This window comes from Harpia harpyja, chromosome 9, assembly GCF_026419915.1.
Source record: "Harpia harpyja isolate bHarHar1 chromosome 9, bHarHar1 primary haplotype, whole genome shotgun sequence".
Taxonomy (NCBI): Eukaryota; Metazoa; Chordata; class Aves; order Accipitriformes; family Accipitridae; genus Harpia; species Harpia harpyja.
The window spans coordinates 33,790,777-33,809,707 of NC_068948.1; the positions used below are offsets into that span (position 1 = coordinate 33,790,777).

At 45.0% G+C, this 18,931-nt stretch overlaps 1 protein-coding gene across 13 annotated transcripts in view; it reads left to right on the forward strand.

Moving 5' to 3' along the window:
• The window catches only part of KDM2B (lysine demethylase 2B), a 127,407-nt gene extending 108,803 nt beyond the window's left edge, over nt 1-18,604 (forward strand). For 9 of the 13 annotated variants that reach the window (XM_052798012.1, XM_052798013.1, XM_052798010.1 and 6 more), the window contains 11 exons: nt 517-741; nt 4,432-4,575; nt 9,364-9,450; nt 9,973-10,242; nt 11,245-11,283; nt 12,952-13,625; nt 15,100-15,263; nt 15,751-15,912; nt 16,179-16,280; nt 16,606-16,824; nt 17,355-18,604. In XM_052798012.1, coding sequence (XP_052653972.1) covers nt 517-741; nt 4,432-4,575; nt 9,364-9,450; nt 9,973-10,242; nt 11,245-11,283; nt 12,952-13,625; nt 15,100-15,263; nt 15,751-15,912; nt 16,179-16,280; nt 16,606-16,824; nt 17,355-17,536 — 2,268 coding nt within the window. In that variant the 3' untranslated portion in view covers nt 17,537-18,604. The remainder of the gene's footprint in view (nt 1-516; nt 742-4,431; nt 4,576-9,363; nt 9,451-9,972; nt 10,243-11,244; nt 11,284-12,951; nt 13,626-15,099; nt 15,264-15,750; nt 15,913-16,178; nt 16,281-16,605; nt 16,825-17,354) is intronic. The other 4 variants (XM_052798011.1, XM_052798017.1, XM_052798015.1 and 1 more) reach the window with 4 other exon arrangements.
• Nucleotides 18,605-18,931: the final 327 nt, after the last annotated feature.

Genomic DNA, 18,931 nt, shown 5'->3' on the forward strand with positions numbered 1-18,931 from the left:
GAGCCATTGCTGCTGAGCGTTTCGCTGCTGTACCTAACCTCAAAATTACTTTTGCTGCCTCTTTGGATTCTTCCACTTCCAGCGGAGGAAAGTAGACCTTCTGGCTTAACCTGAGCACAATCCTAAGAGCTCCCTAGCCCAGACCTCAGCAATAGCGCAGATCATCTCTTGACCTAAGCCAAGCATGTCACTTGGGACTTGGTCCTGCATTGAGCTGTGTGTAAATTGATTCTCCCTGCCCTCCTGTTGAAGTAGGCTTGCTATAGGTTTGGGATCTCTCATTTATACCTTGGTTTCTTTGTCTTTTTACAACGCATCTTTTCTTGAAAAGGTAATGGAACCCCTTTAGCTACAAGAGTGATTGTATGCATCTGCTGAGTATTACCCATCTGTGTATAATTCTGATACATCTGTCAGTTTTACATCTAAGATGTATACAACTCCTGTCCAAGGAAGGTCTGTAGTTTAGACGGTAAGCGGGATGTGCGATTAACCTTGTGTGTCTGGCTCTTTCAGAACAGGGCAGTCGGACGGCCCAAAGGGAAACTGGGCACTGCTTCTGCGGTGAAGCTTGCAGCTAATCGGACAACTGCTGGAGCACGTCGGAGGAGGACGCGATGCCGCAAGTGCGAAGCGTGTCTGCGGACAGAGTGCGGCGAGTGTCACTTCTGCAAAGACATGAAGAAATTTGGGGGACCTGGCAGGATGAAACAGTCCTGCATTATGAGGCAGTGTATTGCAGTAAGTGTACCTGTTGCTACAGCTTGTTCAGAGATTTCTTTCCTATATCTGTGTCTCCTGGTGACAAGGTGTGGATCTGAGAGCTCTGCTCTGAGTAGGCTCTAAAGTGCATCAGACAAAACAGTGTAATCCCTGCCCTCCCAGTTCAGATCTCTTCTTCCCATTGCTTTTCATCCTCCCCAAATCTTAAACCAGAATGCTACTAAAACTTAATAGTACCGCTTTCATTCTCAGCAATATAGAATTGGAGATTATCAGTACACCAGAAATTGGCACTCAAATCACACTGACATTCTGGGATTTGGGGGAGAAGGGGAAGAGTGGGAAGTTCTGATTCAAAGGGAGAAGAGGCCTGTTTGGTTTGGATCTCTGAATTTCTTGAGAAAAACTGCCTTGCAACTATCTTTACTGTCTTAACTACTTAACCAAATTAAGATGTGGAGAAATCTTTGACTGGCATCCTCCAAGATTTTTGGTGTTGGTGACCACAGCCCCAGGCTACTTGAGATCTGAATTTCAATTTGTTTGCTGTTACCCAGGCATATAGCAGGAAGTCTGATCCAGATGAGCCAACGAGCCGTCAAGCTAGGGTTTTGTCTTCCTCAGGGACTGGAAATGGCTGTCAGGGGATGAGCATCAGAACAGGACAAGCAGGCAGTGAAAGACAGTTTCCTGGGCTCCTCTGGTACATTGCTTAGAAGCTTCTTGAGTCATAAGTGATAGCTTTGTATTTAACAAATACAGACAGATTAATCTTCCGCTAAGTTGTCCAAGGAGCTTTTGAATCCATTGCTTTCATACTGACTGTTGTGGAGCTTCTCCTCAGGTCTCATGTCTGCAGTGCCCCCATTCAAGGGTAAAAATTAGCTTTAGCTTTTATCTTAATTCTTTGGAACGTCTTGTTTATGCTGTTGTTAAGGGTTTGTTTATGCTGTTGTTAAGGGTTTGGTTTTCGGGGGGGGGGGTGGTGTTTTTTGGGTTTTTTTGTTTTTTTTTTTAAGGAAAGGAATCTTGTTTATTTGTAACTGAAATATCACCCCATCTATACTGATTTCTTTCTTAACTCTTGTTACAGTTCCTTTCACTTAGGGTTGTTTTTTTTCTTTAATTCTGATGAGGAAACTGAAGTGGAGGCATTAAGTGACTTGGTCTGATACTGATAAAACACTGATAAGCACTTAAGGTTTCCAGCAGTTGCTCCATGTCCTGTTCCAAGCCATGCACTGTTCTTGACATAGAGGATTGGATTCAGCTGTGCTGGATCTTTCAGTAAAGTACATAGAATATCTACCTTTCTGCAGAGTGCTTTTGCAGCTCAAGTGTCTTTTCTTTGAACACTTGATTTCCTGGAGTGTGGCTTGAATTGGAACAGCATGGATGAAGAATTTATTATTCTCCAGGGGGAATAAATAGTGAAATGGTGCTGCCTTTTTAGTGGAGGGATTAAATTAGGGCTGCAGTGTTCTTTCTTGTCCTGACTGGTGAAGGAAGCTTTCATACTAAGCTGTTTTACTCTGGATAACACAGGCTGAGCCTTTTGGAGATGAACTGGGTTCTCTTCTGGCTGAGTGTAGTCATCCTCTCATCCCCTGTCTTCTAATGAAGAAGTATTTTTCTTCTTGGGTGTCTGCAGTTTTGTTTCCAGAAGCTGTGGTTAGTGCACAGGACTTGGTAGCTGATGTGTTCTGATTCCTTGTCCCACCCTCGCATGCACTCAAGAAGACATCTCTGCCCTTCGTAGGTTCCCATTGGTGTAAATAGCAGGGGAAGTATTACAGACTTTCTTAAGAGCAGCCAAAGCATAGAAAATTAGCAAGTTGAACTCTTGTAAATTTGAAGGGTGCTTTACTTTTCTGTAAGCAGTCCTATTGTCTTTACTCTTGTTCATTATGCTCTCTAACAATTGCGGTAGTAATATATTGTGGTACCTATCCAACAGCTTCCAGCCAAAAAAAGCCCAAAACACCAAAGCAAGGCTCTGTGGAAGTAATGATCCCTACAGTTCTGAAATTGTGCTTTCCTCTGGTTAATAACATTGACAATATTAACTAGATGCAGACTTTCATTAAACTCAGAAGCCTTAAGAGGGCCTGTACTGCCGTGTGGAGAACAGGAAACTCCTCTGCATCACTAGTTCAATCAAGAAAGGAAACAGGAGTGCCTGGGACACTTTATGCTGCATTGAATAGGTCTGAAGGGAGTGTGGGGGTCTGTGCTGGGAGGACAAGTTGTGACAGCATGGCTGCTGTTCTAGCCTGTCAGTGGGACTGAGCTAGTTGGGGCACAGAGGAGATTCCGTAGATACCCTTGCTCCCAGCAAGAAAAATTGTACTGCTCCTGGGGTGTTTGTTCTTGTGTGTGGATATAAATACTTGTTGTGTGGGAGATCAGACAAAACAAGTGGACAGACCTCTTATAGCTCTGGACAACTTAGCTTTTCTCTGGTTTACCTGCTGGTGGAATGGGATCCTGGGGATTTCTATTTTGTGCTTGGAGGAAGGGTGGGAATTAAATAGCATTTGCAAAATGCTTTTAAAATGGAGTGTGGGTAAGTACTGGCATGAGAAAGCAGGAAAGTGTTGCTGTAGCTAATGTATCAGATGTTGGTGTGTGGGGCGGCACACTGTACTCTGTAATGGCTTACTATAGCTAGGTTTTTCCATATCTGAAACTTGCCGAAGGATGCACTGTTGCTTTGTAGATTTGGTTTGGTGTGCAAGTATCCACTTAGAGATTTTATTCACTGTATCTACAAGACATCCTTGCTGTGAAAAGCCACAACTCTGCCTCTGGCTGCTTAATAGTTAAGGACTTTCAACCTAATCGATTGCATTGCACATTATGGCCAGGTTCTTATGAGGATCTTCCTTTTCTTTCTTGTAATGAGGCTTATGCTTTATTGCTGCAAACCAGAAGTTTGTTCCTCATTAGCACAAAGGTGGCTTTTTAATTAGACTGGCATTCAGTGCTTTGACATGGGTGACAGATATGTGAGGTGCTGCAGTTCCCTTTCTGCCTGAGCAAAAGACAGAAAAAAAATCAGTGTGGTTCTCACTTGTGACACTTGCAAGAGAGGAATTCTCTTTTTAAGTGTCTGTGCAGTGCTTTTTGCAATGCTCAAGCTGGGAGCAGGGCCCTAGATAATAGACTGTCAGTCAGGAAGAGGTCTGTTCTTGGTTCTGTTGTGGGCTTGCTGTGAGACCTGGATTGGGTCCCACAACATCTGTCTGCCCTGCTTGTAAAATAGAGGAGCTGCCAAATTGCTAGTCAGATTGTGAAGCTTAATGGATGTGAATAGTGATGTTCTAGGTTGCTTCTTTTCCCTCCCTTTGTACACTAGTGAAGTGACTTGCATGCCAATGTCTGTGTCAGCTCACAGATTCAAGGGACCCACAAAAAAGCATTTTCATCCATCCCTGGGGTGCCCCATGAATCCATGTTGCTACAGGGAGGGCACTTTCACTCCATGAAACGTCCTGTGATGCTTGATCCAAGTACCCAGCCCCGATTGTTACCAGTTTTTCTTGCTTTCGTTGCTCTGCTGGGCTGCAGCCTTCAGCAGTTTTTCACAATTAATCCTTATTTATCTCCTCTTTGAAATGAGGATACTGTAAATGCACATTGAGTTCTTCTGTTTCCATTATGTCTTCCATGTCCTGATCAAGACTTCTTTCTGATCTGTGTAAACAGCCGGTGTTGCCTCATACTGCTGTGTGTCTGGTGTGTGGAGAAGCTGGGAAAGAGGACACTGTGGAAGAGGAGGAGAGCAAGTTTAATCTCATGCTAATGGAATGCTCCATTTGTAATGAAATCATACACCCAGGATGCCTTAAGGTGAGTACAATGATGTGATACATGTTGGAAACAAAAACTGGATTAGTTACCACCTTAATGTAAAAGTAGTGCACAGAAATTGGAAAGCTTTCACATTTTCATCTTTGGAAACTTAAGTGAGCAAAGAGTTGGTGTGAGAAGCAGGGTGATAGCCATGGCACACGCAGCACTGACTGGCAGGCGGGGATGCTTTGACGTAACAGCATGCCCTGTAAGCAGAGACTCTTGCTTTGGACAGCCTCTGAAATGTGTGTGCATGCAAATGTCTTGTGGGATTTTTTTTTTGTTTGGTTTGTTTTGTTTTTCTTTCTTTTTTTGCCTCTTGTTTAAGGAAGTGAGGAGTTTCAGTTGGGATGGGAAGCTCAAGAGGACAGGGAAATCTGCCTGTACTTTAGGATGAGTTAGTCACAATCCTTGTATCGGTAGCTCCTTCTGTGTCCCACAAAGTACAAATGAGTAGTTGGCAGTTTGTGTTTGTCCAGGCACAGATGTGCCTTTCAGTGGCAGCTGGCTTTAAAGGTGTTACGAGCAAATGTTGCAGTAGGAAGACTGCAGCTCTAGAGAACAAACTGAGCAAGTTTCAGGCTGCAGGAGCGCTCACCCTTGGCTGACTTGAGTCCTGTGAGCAGCTGTATTCTTTGCTGGTAACAAAAGTGTCATTTTGGGCATATCTTTGTGTATTAGCATTTAGAAGCCTCCTTTCTCCAGAGCTGGTTTGTTTCAGCTGATCAGCCATTTCCTGTTGCTGATTTGTTTATGGTTAAAGTGAATTGCCAAAGCAAATGTATTCTGACATACCATGCCCCAGAAGGCAGCTTTTGGCCCTTCTGGGATCTCTGGGAGGAGAGGTTTGTTCCTCATGCAGGCCCAGGCTGATGCTCTCCTGGCCTGTTATTTTTCTTGCCCTGTACATAGTATTGCACCAAGCTATGTGCGTGTCGTTTATTAGAGCAGAAAGTAGGTAGCTGGCAAACCAGAACTGTAGCTGTCTCCCTGATTCATGAAATTGGTGCTCACAGCTCCTGCCACAGATGGGCTCTGAAAGGGAGCTTTGCTTGCTTGGCTCTGCTTAAAACAAGGCTTCAGGGGCTGACGAACCAAGGGAAGGAGCTGCTCGTTTTCAGAGGTACCTCGGTTTTGGCTTGTAGCTGTTGGTTTGCTATTCCAGTCCTTCCTGAAAGTGCCCTGCGCTCTCCCATCTCTCAGTTTGCAGTGTCAGTGACACTTCATGGCTAAGTTCAGAGAACATGATTGTTGTCTAGTGGCAGTTCAAGCATGGTTTCCTCTCCCTGTACCACATTTGGGACTAGTTGCACAGGATGTGGGTCAGATCTGTGAAATCAAGCAAGTGCTCTTTGTTCTTTTATGCATGTGTGGTGTTATAAGTGCTGTTTTGGTAAGAGGAACAATATTGCTTTGGGTGTTTCTGAAAATTAAGCAGTAGGAGATTTACAGTGTGCCCTGTGTGTCTTGTATTTTTATTTCTCAATGCTTCTGTTGAGCTGAAATGGTGGGGTAACTGGTACTGTTTATTTAATGAGACAAAAGGGCACTGGTAGGATTTCAGAATCGTCTTGGAAGGTGAGATGAGACTATGCACAGTGGAACAGGAAAAGGAAAATGGAGCCTCTTCCTTGGATCCCTCCTTGCTCTTTATTCCCAGGTTCCGTGATCTTCTGCGAGACAAAAATATGTTGCCATGTTTACATCTTGCTCAAGCCCTTGACATGGGCTTAAGCCCAGACGATGGAGCCCATAAGTAGCCCTTGTGGGAAGTGCCTTTGAATGCAGACACAGCCCCAGGGCAGCTGCTTCAGCTGTCCACCAAGAGAAAGTCCCTTCCTGTCCTACTTGGTAAACAGGCAGTAGTACATGTGAACTGTTGGTCATCTCCAATTAAATGTTTGGCAAATGTACTTTTTGGGGAGACTGATATAAACTGAATCAGTGAAGGGAGTGTCCTTTCCTGACTTACTCCCATGTGGAGTGAATTCTCTCCAAGACACATCTCTAAAGCTTATGGAGTAGTTTGGCACGTGCAGTGGCTAATTTGTACTCCAGGGTAGGTTGTTCCTGGTTTGAAGTCTATCCTCTTCCAGCTTCCTGATTTGGCTGTACATGTTTGTGGTGGGTTTTCTCCATGAAAAAGGTGTCAGAGGATGACCTCTGTGAGGAGATTAAGGGTGGCTCAGGTGCGTCTGTGCTCTGACACACTCGGAGCCTTGAGGGGCTTCTGTGGGTGCCTCTTGCTGGGGGAGCCCTGGGTACCAGAGCACGTTAGGTGCTTGCATTGGAACCACGCTAAGGACAGCCAGGATGTTCCATATACTGAGAAGTGTCATGGGAGGTTTCTGATATGCTTCTTTCCTTGAAAATACAGTACCAATACAAATGCTTGTTTTGCTGAAGAGTTTCTTACGAAAATGATCTTGGCAAGCGTTTTGCAAGCGCAGCATCATTTCCAGAGGGAGCTAGTGAGATTTTTGGAGGAATATTGCCTTTCGTTGTTACAGAGCGTTTGAGTTGAACGAATATTGATGATTTCTTTCTTGCTACATCTCAAATTGCTAGTAATGCTGGTTAGTACATGTGAGTGCAGTATCTGATGCTGTTTCTTTAAAGAGAAGGGGTTTCTTTTCCCCAGTTGGAGCCTGTTCTTTTTCATCTTAGGTGGATATAGTGATACTGATGGAAAAGGTGAATATTCAGGTGCCTTGTCAGAGGAGCAGAAATACAAAGACCTTTTCCAGCACAGCTGTACTGCTGCCCATGGTTTCAGCCCAGGTGTGTCTCGCTGCCTATGTTGTTTCAGTCTTGGCACTGCCAGAATTCATGGCTCTCAGTGATGTCAGATCAGCATCCTGGGGTCTCCATATTCCCTAACAAGAAGACTTCACAGTAGCCTAGTCTTATGTTTAGACTCTCTGAATTGCTGACCTTGTGCTGCAGGTACGTTTCTGAAGATGCCTCACACTGTGGCTCAGACAACCACCTGCTGTTTGTAGCAAACACTCAGAACTGGCTCCCACCCAGCCTGAAAGGCTTGGGACAGATTCAGTGGCAGGTCTGTGTGTGTCTAATTAGTTTTCTTACAGTTCCTCACATCTGTTCAGTTCCTTGAACTTCACAGAAGGGACAGAGCTGCAATGCTTTCCCTTCAGTAGCATTTGTTCTATATTCAGTGCGGGAAATAACTTGTTCCCAACTTGGGCTTGGGCCAGGAATTGTTCCCCTGAGGCAGAGATGTATACAACAGCTCCTGGAGTACCTTACACCTACCATGGGAAAGAAGGTTCAAAGGCACACAGTTGTGATAAAACCAGTATTTAAATTCTGCCCACTTCATTTACTCATTTATTAACTCCAGAAGACTTGGTGAGAGAGACTGACATGTCATCAGTCTCGCTAGATGGTGAAACTAGAATGGCTGCTGTCTGGCTCAGGGACTTGAGGAAGCAATTCCCCTAAAACCAAGGGCTTGCTCATGCTCAGCTAGTGCATTTTCATGGAGCTGGGAGGAGAGGAGGAAATGTTTCAGAAACATGAAAAATCTGCAGATCTCTGCCCCTGCCTGTTTCAGCAGCAGTCTCCTGCTACTGTGCTACTGATGCCAGTGCCCAGCTATTTGTCTTGACAGAAGCATGTTTTTGTTGTCTGCAATAGTAATAAATTAATCTTTCTCCCCCGCCCCAGGCTTTTTTTTCTGAATATATAACTAAACCCTTAAATGTGAACGTGCCATCAGTAAGCGTGTGTGTGTGTGGAGAGTGTTTTTTAGCTTAGCTCTACTTTTCATCCTCAGTTTCATTCACAGAAATGTCTTTTCAGAAACACCTATCTCCTGTTTGGAAAGTAATGCGGGCTTCTGTATGGAAATTCAGAAACCAGCAGCTTTTCAACTGCGTAGGACAGGGCTGTGCTTTTATTGTAGTGTAACAACACCGAGTGTGCATCTTCTCTTTCAAAAAGCAAAATGTCACAGTCTCTCAGAGGTAGTGAAGCAGTAAGCATTTCTCTTCCTCACGCTAGCTGGGTAACTGTGGGTGTGAGAAACCTTAAAAATGCCTTCATGTGTCCAGTCTTCTGAATAACAGTGCCTGTTCTCTAGCTGACTTGGCAACCATCATTTTTATTGGCACATGGGCTTGAGGGCTGGAGACATGGGACTGCTAGTTCTGATCCATAAAGAAAAATATTTTAAGGAACACTTGATTACAGTGGAGGGTGCTATGCTTCTAAAAATGCAGAACAGTATTAATGTATGTGAGAATGTGCATATGGGAAAAATCCCTTCCTATTAAAAGATTGGACTGTGCCTTACTCCAGGAGGGGACTGGACAGGACTGAGCTTTGCAAATAAATGGTGTGGGAGGACATTTGGAGATGGCATGATTCCAGTCCATGGTTTTGGTTTGGGTTGTTGGGGTGGTTTTTATTGTTTTGGTTTTTTGCAAGAGCAGAATGTGCCCTGTATTAATTGGGATTGTCATTGACCTTCATAAAAAGGCCAGACCTGAACCCTTTGTCAAATACCAATTTGGCCAGCATGCTTTCCTCCCCTGCTGACATCATCATAAGGGTAATTGTGCAGGACCGAGGACTTGCTCAGCACCAGCAGGATGGTGCAGCACCTGTGGTGATCTGTGTTCCTTTTCTGCAGCCATTGGGAGGGCAGCAGCCAATCAGAGAAAATTGAGCTGTACAAAATGCCTTTAAATGATCTACCTGTAGACTTTTGCAGCTTTTTGCAGCACGATTGTGAATTAAGTTGTACTTCTCTTTCACCAGGTGAAGGAGTCAGATGGTGTGGTTAACGATGAGCTGCCGAACTGCTGGGAGTGTCCAAAGTGCAACCATGCAGGGAAAACTGGAAAAGTGAGTTTAATGGGAATAAGTGGTGCTGGAATGAGATACAAAATCTCAGGCATTCCCTCTGGCTTGTAGATATAATTTTGCCCAGTACTAGCTTTTGATTTTGTGCTTAATTCAGTTGAGTTGAAGGAAATAAGCTGATGGCATTCTATTCTTTAATAATTTTTGTATTTTTGTTCCACGTACCAACACTTCACCTAGAACCTGGGGAATATTTAGGTTAGTTCTGTGCACTGCTGCATGTTAATTTCTAAGATGAAAATACTTTAAAAAAACAAAATCCAGAGGCAGTTATGCAAAACCTGAAGTGTCTGTTGGAATTAGTGAAACATTAATTCTTTGCAAACTAAGACAGACACTTGCAAGTGTGTAGTTACAAGAAGGTTCAAACTACTTTAACTCCTTGCTAAAAATTTTGTCTGTTACAAAGTGATCAACCCAGCAATGTTGGAGTGTTGGAGGCAACTTAGATGAAGAGCTGAGAAAGGCGTAAGATATAAAGTTTGTTTGTGTTTTGTGTCTTTGGCGTACAAGCAAAAGCGCGGACCAGGATTCAAATACGCATCAAATCTCCCAGGCTCCTTGCTGAAGGAACAGAAAATTAACAGAGACAATAAGGAAGTAACAGATGCTGCAAAACGGAAAGGGGATTGTGAAGAAACTCCCAGGCGGAAATCGGAGGAACATTCCAAAAAGACTCAAGTTGACTCAATACTGAGGAGAAAGTCAGACGAAGTGCATCTGTGGAGGAAAAGGAAATTTGAGAAACCCCAGGAACCCACTATGAGAAAGCGGGTATGACAAAACACTCTTTTCATGTGCTTACACAGATGCGTGTGGGCTGGTTGGGGCTGATGTCTCTTGCCTTCTGGCTTATAGCTCATCTTGAAATCCCAGATTGTTACAAAAGAAACTGCAATGTTTTACCTTCCTTTCTGAAAACTGCTAGTCTAACAGGACAGTAGTTTGAGCAGTGACACTTGGGTTGATGTTCAGAGGCCAAAAACGCTGGGCTATGGCTGTTGTTTTATTCAAAATACTGGAAAACCCACTTTAACTGAAAAGTCTTTACAAGATGCTAGGAGTAGGAACAAGATGAAAATCAATTTTTAATGGAAACTTTTCCATCTCTACCCACTTGGTGGCGCATGGCAGCTTGTTTTGTGGCTGATTCAGCAATGTACAATACTCATAACCCATCAGAGGACCTTTAGAAACGACACTTTCTGTAGCCTGCAGAGAGGAGGAGCTGCTCACAACAGCAATGTAGACAGCTTTTCCCTGAATTTGACAGTCGGAGCCCTTGGGCCAGGCAGGGACATTCTGAATTGTCATGTGGATTGCAAAATATGGCACTTGGGATATACAGAAAAGCTTGTTTGCAGGGGTAGAAATGAGGACCTAGATTTAATGTGTCTCATGAGTAAATGGCTGATGGCTTTAAAACTGGAATCAGTGGCTGGTTTTGTATTGCATGTGTAGTTCACGAGGAGTGGCAGTCAGTCCGCCCTGCAAGGCTTGACAGTGGGAATGCTACAGTACAGTAAATGTAGTGATTGGTGTTGCTTTGATGGAGTGAGAGCGCAAAATTCACAATACCAGTTTATGCATATCTGCTTTCTGGCCGTGCTTTCCTTTTCCCATCCCTTCGGACTCACTGCAGTATTTATGGATGGCTTGAATTGCTCCATGAAAGCCCCCCAGTGTGTGAGGAGGGCACTGTGGATCACCAAACCTTCATCAGACAGCACAACAAATGTCGTGTTTTGGGGTTTTTACTTTTCTTTCTTCCAACAGCTAAAACTTGGAAAAGAAGACAAACTCTTCAGGAAGAAGGTACTTTGCCTTTTTAATAGATGTGTTCTGAATCCCTTTTAATCCCTTCTCATGTGAGCTGAATGGTGAGCCAGTTTCTCTCTCAGTCATGTCCTTGTGTCACTGCAGGCTTTTTTATCACTCCATTTACATCTTGAAATTACAGAGATCTCTCTCATGGAAACCTTTACACTCCGAGATAGTTTAGCTGCAGTGTCTGATTTTGTTTCTGTTCTGGTGTCCCATATTAAAATACAGCAGCAAGCTGTGTTTTGATGACCCGAGGAATAAAATTCTGTTTCTGTACTGATGTTTTGCTCTTGCTGCATGGTTGAATCTTGCCCCAGCCACACAGCCCCTCAGCAGTCTCTACCACAGCACATCCCTGGAGTCTGCTGCTGACACCCCAGGGAGCCAGGGATGACCTGGCACACAAGTATTGATTACCTCTCTCAGTCTGCCACGATAACAGACGTCCAATAACTTCAAACTAAGTGCTTGTCAGTACCCAGTGTGAAGGATGCTGCAAGCTGCCAGTAGTCTGATGTTGTAATTTTTTTATTCTAACCTGTCATTAACTTACTGTGACCTCTCCCTTTATAATATATTAATTTAAAGACAGGGTGATCAGTTTTCTCTGCTGTGCGCTGCAGTCTGAAGCATAGGAACACATCCACTGCCTTGATCCAATTAGTTTATTGTGAAAGCATAGACCTTCTGATATAACAAGTGTGTTCACAGCAGTTCACCATTTCTTGCCAGTCCAGATCTCTTCTTATTAAGAGCTATTTTATTTTAACAGTTGGTGTCTTCTTTCTTGCTTGTAGTGATCAGATTGGACTTGAAGTCTTCCCTGGTCTTAGTTTGTGCATCTCTTACACTTCTGTCTGGTGTGCATCAAAGAGAGATTTGATTAATGCAAGCAAGTGAAGTGCAGTTTGCTGTTATGAACAGTGACCGGGGCAGGGAAGAAGGTGCCAGCTAACCCCTGTCAGCCTGCATTGCGTTGGAGATTGTGTCAGCATGAGGTCTCGTCAGGCTAGCAGTGTGTCAGACCTGTCAGTCAGATTCCCTGTTGCACATGCACCGGCGTTGGGGGAAGCGTGAGAAGACGAGCAGAGTTTAGTTGGATGTAAAGGAGCAGCTGAAGTGTAATTAAATGAGGCTGTGAGTATCCAGCAATAAGGGCCACAACAGCACAGCCACAGAGCAAGTCAGTGATGGCGATTCAGGAGGTTTCAAAAATTGACCTTTTGACTGTTGGGCATGAATGCATGTCAGCCAGTGTTTAAAGTGGGTGCCCAGTGAATGTGTCCCAAGCCTGGTTTCTTCTGGTCTGCTGGGGAAAAAGCTGTCTATAGTATGCTGCTTATCTTCTGTATATAAACTATCTGCTGTGTAATGAGTAAGGCCCTTAAATCTGCAGGATTATGCATGGTGAATAAATGCATTTATCACTCGCTGGGAGTCCAGAGAAGCCAATAGCTGGACTCCTCATCCATGATGGCACTTGAACTTGATACCTTTGGCCGGTGAATGTACCCTTGTGCTCAGATGGGTGGGGCCCAGAGCTGGCAGGCAGCCCGACCCCCCCCCCCCGGCAGGGCTGCCTGTGTGGAGCATCAGCATGTGAAGTATTGCTGAGTATGTTCTTGCTCAAATAGTCAGCCCTTGTCTCTTCCTTTTCAGCGGCGATCGTGGAAGGCTCCAGATGACCGAACTGCCATGATCAAACCCCTGCGGCGCCTCAAGCAGGAGCCAGAGGATGACCTGCCAGAAGCACCTCCCAGGTCCAAGGATAGTGACCAGTCACGGTCCAGCTCGCCCACTGCAGGTCCCAGCACGGAGGGTGCCGAGCCCAGGGACAAGAAGAAATTCAAGATGAGGAGGAAAAGGCGGCTTCCCAATAAGGAACTGAGCAAGGAGCTCAGCAAGGAGCTTAACCAGGAGATCCAAAAAACCGAGAACAGCCTTGCCAATGAGAATCATCAACCCATCAAATCTGAACCTGAGAGCGAGAATGAGGAACCTAAGCGTGCTTTGAACAACAGTGAGAGACTCCATAGGTTCAGCAAAGGGTTAAACGGGACTCCCCGGGAGCTGAGGCACCAGCTCATCCCCAGCCTGCGAAGCGCACCTCGGGGAATAACCCGGCCACCGCCTTCGCTCTCTCCTCCCAAATGCATTCAGATGGAACGGCATGTTATCCGGCCGCCTCCCATCAGCCCCCCTCCAGACTCACTCCCCTTGGATGATGGGGCAGCCCACGTGATGCAGAGGGAAGTCTGGATGGCTGTCTTTAGCTACCTCAGTCATAGAGACTTGTGCATCTGTATGAGAGTTTGCAAGACCTGGAACAGATGGTAAGGAGGGCGGGAAACCCAGCTAGGTCTAACATGTAGCGGGATGGACTTGAAAGGGAAGCGGGTGATAGAGGCAGCAGGTTGTCACTGAAGCTCTGCTGAGCCCAAGGAGAAGGGGTGACCAGCAGCGTCTGGAGAAGTAGCATGTCTTCTGGTGCTTTCTCAGAAAGAGCAGTTCCCAGGCTTTCTGGTGGGAAGAGTGTGTGTGTGTGAGAGTGTGTGTGTCAGCCTCGGCATCAGCCTGCTGAGACTGTAGCACCCCAGAGCAGCCTGTTCTGTAGTTAGACACCACAATGTTCTTGCCTGCTGGAATGGGCAGTCTAGGTCATGCTAAGTCTTGGTGTCATTCTGCTGTGAGGAGCTGCTGACTGCTAATGCAGTTGTTGTTCAGTTCAGCTATTAAATACCTATTGAGATACAGCAAAGGCCTCCCAATGCCCTCGGTGTTCTCGGAAGGTCTGTGCTGATCGTTCCCCTGTAGAGGGTACATGGAGAACGATCCTGTTCGCTGCGTTCCATACCAGCAGAGCTGATGGAGGAATCCTTTGTTAAGTGTATTTACTCACAGTGTGTCTGTTCGGTGCTTGGGGTACCACAGTGTGAACATTGACACAGTTGGTGACTGTACGGCAGCAGGAAGCATTAGTGGACAGATTTATATGTTTCACTGAACTTGCAGTGAAGTCTCTTGTTGGCTGTCATCTCGGATTCAACTGTAATGTGCACACACACGGACAAATTGTAACAGAGACTCCTTTCTAGCACAGTCTAGTAACTGGATAAATGACAGAAAGGTTGGGAGGTTGATAATTCAGTGCAAGAAGATGTGTGTGGAGTGTCTCCTCCATGGGCTTCTTGGTGTCACAGAAAGCTGGTAAATGCATTTTCCACTTAAGTGCAGTATTTCTGCTGGAAAAAATGAGAAAATGCAGGATCTTGCACTCATTAGGACTTCCTGCTTGTTGCCCTTAGAGAACCATAAAGAGAGTGTAAAAACTCATAAGCCACATAGATAGGAATAACACAAACAGAGAGAACAGGAAGCGGGGGGGATCTGTTTTACAAAATTCACTGGTTTTAAGCAAGGAAAGCATGGGGGAAATCAGGACAGTAATATTTAAAAAACCAGTCTTCATATTCAAAAGGCAAGGAAGAAGGTGTGGCTTCTCTTCAGGCTAGAAAATGGATTTTAGTAAGTGCTCTGATGACTTAAAATGAGATCCAAAGTTGTTGATGCTTGTAATTGTGTGGAAATAATTCCATGCTTTATTGCATGATATATTTGAGGGAGAAACCTCAAACCTATGTGACGTTGTGTGGTGTTGTGCTGATCTTAGCATCGCTCAGCCTTATTTTTGCTATTTTCAGTTAAATGCTGTAGTTCTTCCTACTGTTTAATGACAGCTTTTAAAGTCTTGCAGAAATCAAAACAAGTGCCAAATTAAGTGCTGTTGGCTTTTTTCTTTTTGGGTAGGTGCTGTGACAAAAGATTATGGACCAAAATAGATTTAAACCATTGTAAATCCATCACTCCGCTTATGCTTAGTGGCATTATTAGGAGACAGCCTGTAACCCTTGATCTTAGCTGGACAAATATATCTAAAAAGCAGCTGAGCTGGCTTATCAACAGACTGCCTGGTAAGTGATGTTTTTTGACCACCTCACTGAATTCAGCAAACCAGTTTGTATCTAAACTGCAATCTCTGAGGAACATCTGCAGGGATCCAGGTATCCTAGGAGAGGAGTAGATATGTAGGAATGAAGCATCAGCGAATTAAAATGGGTCCAAAATTAGTTACGTTGTGACTACTTGATGTGTTAGGTAAACTAGTTTGAGGCAGGTCTTCGTCAACAGGTAAAGTTGCTGTGGAAAGTGCCTGTGTTGACATGATTAGTGGAGGGGGTGGAGGGGGTCTGATGTCATCCACGGTAATGAAGTTCCAGATGGTGGGGGAGATGGAGAGCTGGGCAGGAGGTGGCTTACGGGGGTCCCTGCTTGCCCTGGCGTGCTGGGATTGTTCGTCAGAGCGGCACTGGGCTTTGCCCAGCCTGCGCCTGGTAGCAGAGATCACCACGGATGTCTCTCTGGGTAGGCCACGTGCTCCAACTTCTTCTGTATCTGCAGGTCTTCGAGACCTGCTGTTATCAGGGTGCTCATGGATAGCAGTGTCGGCACTTTGTAGTTCCAGTTGTCCTTTACTCCGAACTCTGGACGTGCAGTGGGCAGAAGGCCTGAAAGACGCACAAATGAGAGACCTCTTGTCACCGCCCACAGATAACCGGCCAGGTAACAGGCGAGAGGAGCATGCGGGAGACCTGTCCCAGCCGTTCTGTGGCATGTTCTGCTGCTAGTCCCCCTTGGAGGAAACGGGCAGAAACCCCTGCAGCTAGCATCGGCGGGGTTCTGGGCTTTGCTGACGTGCGAGGTGTTCAAAGTAGTGACTTGCAACACCTCCTCGCTGGAAGCCACTGGGTAACGAGTGATGTTCTCTGGCTGCTGAACAGTCATCTGAGCCACTGTGCTGGTTTTCTGTCTGACTTTCTTCTCTTCAGGCTGCAACGGGTGTACTTTAGAGAGTATGGAAACACTTTCTTCCAGTTCAGGGAAGGAGCAGTTCTGTGGGTCATGCCACATTCGCCCGGATATCAGCTCAGGTGAAATTTTGAGCAAATCAGATCTGCTTTCTGGCATGCACTGCACAGCCTACTGCTTATTCCCGACTTGTAATTCTGCTGGGCCCCTGCAGTTACTTTCATCCCTTTTGTTTTGAAATCAGGAGGTGGCTTTGTCCATGTGCCTGTTCCAAAAATAGACAAGTGTTCCTGCTGATGTCCCCTCCAAAGCTCCAGACAGGCAAAAGCGTCTGAAGTTGACGTAGGGCAGCAGTGTTGTGTGTCACAGTGCATTTCATATAGATCTGCAGATGTTTGTAACACAGGGTGAGACTTGTGGGAGTGACCTGCTGCCTCCGCTTTCCAGGTCAGATCGACAACCGGAGTAAACTACGGAACATAGTTGAGCTGCGTTTGGCTGGCCTGGATATTACAGATGCTTCTTTGCGGCTGATCATAAGGCACATGCCTCTGCTCTCCAAACTCAATCTCAGTTACTGTAATCATGTGACAGATCAGTCTATTAACCTGCTGACCGCAGTTGGAACCACCACGCGGGATTCATTAACAGAAATTAATTTATCAGGTAAGCAACAGAAGCGCAGGGGTGGGGGGAGGACAGGAATTGCCCATTGGTGTTAGGTTTGTGTGAAACACATCACTGAGAGGGGTTTTACCCAGCTCTTCCCCTGCCCCTGGTGTAACTCCCCCCCCACCCAAGGATTCCATTTAAGCAGCTGGATGTGCTGCCCGTGTAAATAACCCTGCAGCTGCCCAGCCTTTCCCCAGGCCCTCCACCAGCTGCCAGGCCAGCCGCCTCCCGCTTAGGAGCCATGTGTTTTACCTCGCTCATCCTCCACAGGGGATTTTCTCTGCGCATCTGGCCTCCTTTGCTTTATCTTGTTGGTTACACAACAGAGTGACGGGGATCAGGGAGCGGCGATGGGGCTGGCAGGGTGATTTCACTGTCGGCACAGCACGGGAGGAGCAGGAAGGACCTACCGCAGTCTGGATAAACTGTCCTCTTGCTGGAGAACAAACCTGGGAAGTGCTGTTAAATTTCTCCCCCTTTGGTGGTTTGGTTTTTTTTGTTGTTTTTTTTTTTTTTCCCCACAGACTGCAATAAGGTTACTGACCAGTGCCTGTCTTACTTCAAACGTTGTGGAAACATCTGCCAGATCGATCTGAGGTACTGCAAGCAAGTGACAAAAGAAGGCTGCGAGCAGTTCATAGCAGAAATGTCAGTAAGTGTTCAGTTTGGGCAAGTGGAAGAAAAACTTCTGCAAAAACTGAGTTAGTTAAAGGACATGTGTAAATACTCGGGGGGGGGGGACTAAGAACACGTAGGGATTTTATTTTCAATTGGGAACTTGGAATATTGGAAAATACCACGATTGGATTTTACAACTCTTGTCGAGAACAACATGAAACTACCCATGTTAAGAATTTCAACTTGTGCCACTAATTCAGTCTACCTGGGATGGATGTCCTGCACTGGCTCTTATGCAAATTCATAAGGCGACTGTTATTGATGATAATTGTTCACACCTGGAAGACGACTGATTTCCAAGAAATACTGTTATTGAAAGTACCACAGCATGTGCTTGGTAGTGTAAATTTGATTTCTGCTTTTCATTTCTTAAAACAACAAAAAAAAAAAAGTTGGTGTCATTGAAGTGGACCACGCACTGCATTTCTGCCTTCTTAACACGTTTTGTTTTGTTACATCTTACATTATGCAGAACTATTTTTGTACAAAAATTGTTTAAAAATTATTTATGCAATGTTTGAATGCATTACCAGTGTTTCAGTTTTGATTGCCAATTTTTATCTTTACTTATGGTAGGCGAGAACTTAACCTATACTTCGTAGACAGTATCTATCTACAAATGTGCCCAGGTCAGGAAAAGTAGGTTAATACTTTCAACTTCAAGCATGTTTTAATGGAAGTTTATATCCTGCTTTGTATACTTCAGAAGTGACATAAGCATGTTGTGGAAATAAGGTGTAAATTATAGTTGAAGTAAAACACTTTTATCTGTATAGAAATCACCTTTTTCTCAAAATTTTAAAAAATTCCAATTTCAGCTTTTGCACATAGGAGGGTTTCACTCTGTAGCATGAGCTCTTGTACTCAATATAAAATTAATTTATACAGTGAGTCCAGCCGTAGAATAAATGGTCAAACGTAGTCTCTCTTTCTTTGAAGTGTGAGTTGAGTTCTCATTTAAGGTTTATAACATGGTTATTTCCTGATTGTAAAATTCTGCATTCATAAGTGCCATTGTTGTATGGTGTTGTTTTCGTAGACCTTCCTGATGCAGTTTTACCTTTGTTGAATTTGTATAAACAATTGTACAAAACCAGGTGCTGGCTCTCTGGCTTTCTGTTCCAGTGTGGGGTTGTTGAGGGGGGGGAAGCTGTGTTTGGGCTTTAGGGGTGTGTGGCGTGACTGCAGCGAGCCCCAGGGGGTTACAGCTGGGTTCTGCGCGTGGAGCAGGTCCTGGGTTCTAGCCTTGGTGCAAGCCAGGATTAACAGCAGCTGCCCCTCTTGCTGTCATACTACATGTAGTACTTTCACAGCACTTGGTCTTTGTCCTGTGCCTCTAGTTGGTGTGTTCCAGTACATCTATACTGAGGAGGGAATAAAAGACCCATCTATACCTTCCTTCATCTGGAATTGGCCCAGATTA